This window comes from Numida meleagris, chromosome 1, assembly GCF_002078875.1.
Source record: "Numida meleagris isolate 19003 breed g44 Domestic line chromosome 1, NumMel1.0, whole genome shotgun sequence".
In the NCBI taxonomy this organism is placed as follows: domain Eukaryota; kingdom Metazoa; phylum Chordata; class Aves; order Galliformes; family Numididae; genus Numida; species Numida meleagris.
Window position 1 is genome coordinate 714993 of NC_034409.1, and position 4236 is coordinate 719228.

The 4236-nt window shown below is 54.3% G+C and overlaps 1 protein-coding gene across 2 annotated transcripts in view; it reads left to right on the forward strand.

Moving 5' to 3' along the window:
• PPP6R2 (protein phosphatase 6 regulatory subunit 2) overlaps positions 1–3811 on the forward strand; it is a gene marked incomplete at its 5' end in the record, with an annotated part of 59464 nt that extends 55653 nt beyond the window's left edge. For both annotated transcript variants that reach the window (XM_021384206.1, XM_021384207.1), the window contains 2 exon segments: positions 2563–2706; positions 3260–3811. In XM_021384206.1, the coding sequence (XP_021239881.1) occupies positions 2563–2706; positions 3260–3311 (196 nt within the window). In that variant the 3' untranslated portion in view covers positions 3312–3811.

Genomic DNA, 4236 nt, shown 5'->3' on the forward strand with positions numbered 1-4236 from the left:
ATGGCATGGCATGGCATGGCATGGCATGGCATGGCATGGCATGGCATGGCATGGAATGGAATGGAATGGAATGGAACAGCATGGAACGGCATGGAATGGAATGGAACGGAACGGAATGGAATGGAATGGAATGGAATGGAATGGAATGGAATGGAATGGAATGGAATGGAATGGAATGGAATGGAATGCAACGGAATGCAATGGAATGCAACGGAATGCAACAAGCATGCGCTGGGCATGGAGCATGACGGCAGCATTCTTGTAAAACGTCACTGCACTTCTATTCAGAAAGAAGAGTGAAAGTGCAGTGGCTTAATCAGAGGTCCCGTTGCCCCAGGAAACGTTTCCAGCCAGAGGTGAACGTTTAGTGCCGCAGTTGGCGCAGATGGGGTCTTTCCTGTGGACACGTTGGCCTTTCCAGTGGCAGACTGCATGCGAATTTGGTGCCCAGACCTGCCCATATCCCACCCAGCACCAGCAGTGCGTGTGCTGTGCTCTGCTGCGCTCTGCTCCGCTCCGGGAGGGCTCAGCATGCGCCGTGCTCGGCCACGCTTCTCGCCCGACGTCCATCGCAGCGCTGCGTTTCCTGGAGCATCTTTACAGCATTTCCTTGTCTGTGACACTGACGAATCGTTTCCCCAAGAGGCTAGGGGATGTCTGAAGGGAGTCGTGGAGGTGGGGAGGGCTGAGCTCCAGCCGAGGCAGTTCCATGCAGCACCAAACCCGCTCCTTCCTGAAGTTCTTAGAGCTCATTCGTGGCTGCAGCCTGAATTCCTTACGGGTCTTTCAGTGATGAGGTGTAGATGGGCACCAAGCGTGGCCTCGGGCAGGAGGCTCCCAGCAACCAGAGCCGCGGGGGGGACAGAAGGAGGAGGCGTGGGTTTTGCACGGTGTCATAGAAGTGGGTGCTGAAACTATGCAAGAACATCTCCCTCGTTAGTCTCTTGTCTGATGCAAGGTGCCTCCATTCGGGCGTCGAAAGCCTTCTTGAAGCCAAATAGAAAACCCAGCACCGTGGTTGATTGCACAGCTGTGGCTGAAAGCAAACTGCTTGGCAGTGCTCCTCACCCGTGGTCATGCCTGCCTCTGGGGCTTGCTGCCTGCAAAGCCAAACCCTGGCTGATGTGCAAGGCACAGCATGCATCGGGGAGCCAGGAGGAGCAAGCGAGGAAGGCAGAATTTCTTCCCATTGTGCTCTCCCAAGCAGAGTGCTTGTTCTTTGTGAGAAGAGACACGGATCCGCTGCTGGGAAATGGGCGCAAAGGGCTTTGGGTGAGACAGGAGCAGGAGGGATCCGAGATCTGTTGGCAGAGCCTGACTGGGAGAGCAGGCCTTGTTGCTGACATCTTGCCCTGCTCAGCCCACCATAGAATCATACAATCCTTAGAGTTGGAAGGGACCTTTAGAGGTCACCTTGCCCAACTCCCTGCAATGCACAGGGACACCACAGCTCCATCAGGTTGCCCAGGGCCTGATCCAGCCTAGCCTTGAAAGTCTCCAGGGACGGGACATCCACCACAGCTCTGGGCAACCTGTTCCCATGCCTCACCACCCTCACTGTAAAAGACTTTTTCCTTATATCCAACCTAAGTCTCCTCTTTTTAAGCTTGAAGCCATTTCCCCTCGTTCTGTCACCACAGGCTCTGCTAAAGAGTCTGTCCCCTTCTTTCCTGTAGCTCCCCTTTGGATACTTGGCTCACCTTGGAGCAGTCTGTTCTCCAGCTGCGCAGCCCCAGCTCTCAGCCTGTCCTCACAGGGAGCTGTTCCATCCCTTGCATCATTTTTGTGGCCCTCCTAGGGTGCACTCCAACAGCTCCATGCCTCTCCTGCGCTGAGCACTCCCCATGTGGACGCAGTGCTCCAGGTGAGGTGTCCCAGCACAGAGCAGAGGGGCAGATCCCCTCCCTGGCCCTGCTGGCCGCACTGCTTTGATGCAGCCCAGGATATGGTTGGCATTCCAGGCTGCAAGGGCACAGTGCTGGCTCATGTCCATCTTCCCACCCACCTGCACCCCCAGGTCCTTTTCGGCAGCTCTGCACTCCATCCTTTCATCCCCCAGCTTGTATTGGTAGCGATGTTCGGAGAAATGCCTTCCCCCATCCAAAAGATGAGCCTCTGTAACATCAGTGTTTCGTGCTAGCAGCTGTTGGCTTATTTCTGCCAGTGCAAAACTCAATTTTCTGTATGTTCTGAACTTGCCGAGTGATGGCTGGACGTACTTGGAGTGTGCATCCTTTCTGCAGCTTGTTTTCTCTGTCATGTACAGGAGAGTGCACCAGAGTCAGCTGCAGCTGAACGTCGGGATGCGGGCGGTGGGGATGTGGTGAGGACACGCAGGGCTGGTTTTGCTGCAGAACAGAGAGGGCCTTTCTTGGGAAGCTGTTGTTCCTCCTCCGGCGTGCATACAATGCTTTCTAATCCCGCTTTATTTTCGCTTCTTCTTTCTTTATGGCAATTCTGTGGCCTGTGCCGGGAGAGGAAGAGGAATCTGTTTTCTCTCGGGCGGAATTCAAGCCCCGTTCGTTGCTTCTTTTAACACGACCCTGACTTCTCCCCGCACAGCGATGCAGGCTGCATGGTTATTGAGAAGCTGACCATCACGGACGTGGGAACGACCAAAGCATCCAAACCACTGAACAACGTGGCCCAGCACCCGGAGGAGCACCAGAACACGGCGCCGGTCACGGAAACGGCCACGAAAGACAGGTGAGCCGGGCAAACCCAACCCCTAGCGCCCATGCCACTCGTCAGACAGACCCAGGTGACAAAGCTGGGTCCTACAGGACCTCGTGCTGATCCTTGTGGGGTGAGGAGGAGGCTCAGGCCGAGGCTGGGAGCTTCGTGCCTCCAGTCCTGTGAGCTCCTCTCCTTTCACATCTGCTGTGGATATCAGCGGCCGTAGCATTTGAACCTGCGGTTTGAGGAGGGTGTGCGGCCCCACGGAGCCGTCCAGCGCTGGCCCTGCACGTCCCTGTCCCGGGACAAGGCAGGGAAGCAGGGCAGCAGGGCTGCAGCGTGCTGGGCTCAGGCAGAGGAGCACCGAGGGGTCTGGGCTTGGATCTTTAAGTGCAGGATTTGGTGAATGGTTTGGGAGAGGTTCTGGTTAGGAAAGCGGATCACTTTATGGCAGGTAGAAGAAACAGAAGTAGAGGGGGGATGGCTCAGATGCCATAGAGGAGGGCATCCAGCAAATAAGCTTTAGGAGCAGGAGGGCCCAGTGCTGTGTTTCTCTGATGTCGCTCTTTGGGTTTGTCCTTAGGAAAGAAGAAGTTTTGCCTTGTGCTGAAGCCACGTTAAATGGCCCTGCTTGATGACACAGATGCAATGGGACGTGTGTGATCCAGGCCAGGCTGCTACCTGGTGATGCAATTTGTCAATTTTTTTTTTTTTTTTTTCCATTTTAATTTTATTTTTTAATAAATGCTGCATTGATGAGAGAGCTGGCATTCAGGACCAGACACGGAGTTTCGACGCCAACAATCTGTTCTGAAAGACACTTGCACTGTCTAAATGTAGCATCGATCACAGGAATGATGGGTTCTTCCCAAGCAAGCCTTCTGCCTACTTTCAGTTCCTGTCCCCTTCCCTCTCTCCCTTGTTTTTGTTTTGTATTTGGGGTTCAGTCCTATTTTCTTAGTGTTATTGCACACAGTATTCAGCTTCTCTTCGGAAAGGTAGCAGGTCTAACGCTGGGACTTGGACAGCGCACAGGAGTCCCGCAGTCGTGTGACCAAAGTTCCCGATGGAGCTGCCTTTGGGCAGCATTTGCACCGCTTTTGTATAGCAATAAAGCCTTATCAGAAACATTTCATAGGAGGAAAAGATGCAAACACTTTAAACGGGACGAGGCAGGGAGGGGATGATGTTACTTTTCTCTTTTTTGCGGGATGGGAGGGAAATCATTGACATCGTCCCAAGCCAGAGGCCAGGTCGCCAACCTGCTGTCGTGCTGAACTGTCTCGAGAATTGGCCAGGCTCTGCCTTCCAGTGAATGGCTCCGTGCTCTGCCCGCGGGCTGGCTCACTGCAGGACCTCAGCTCGCCAGCACTTGGCCTCTGCTGTCCGAGCCATCGCAGCTCAGCTTCCCGGACATCGTGCACAGAAGGTAGCGTGGCATTTCCAGCCGAGAGGAGAGCGATGCGCCGGACTGCGGCCGTGCAGGAAGCCAGAGCAGATATGGCACAAACAGGTTATCAGGCGTTCGCTGGCTTTTTTTTTTTTTTTTTTTTTTTTTTT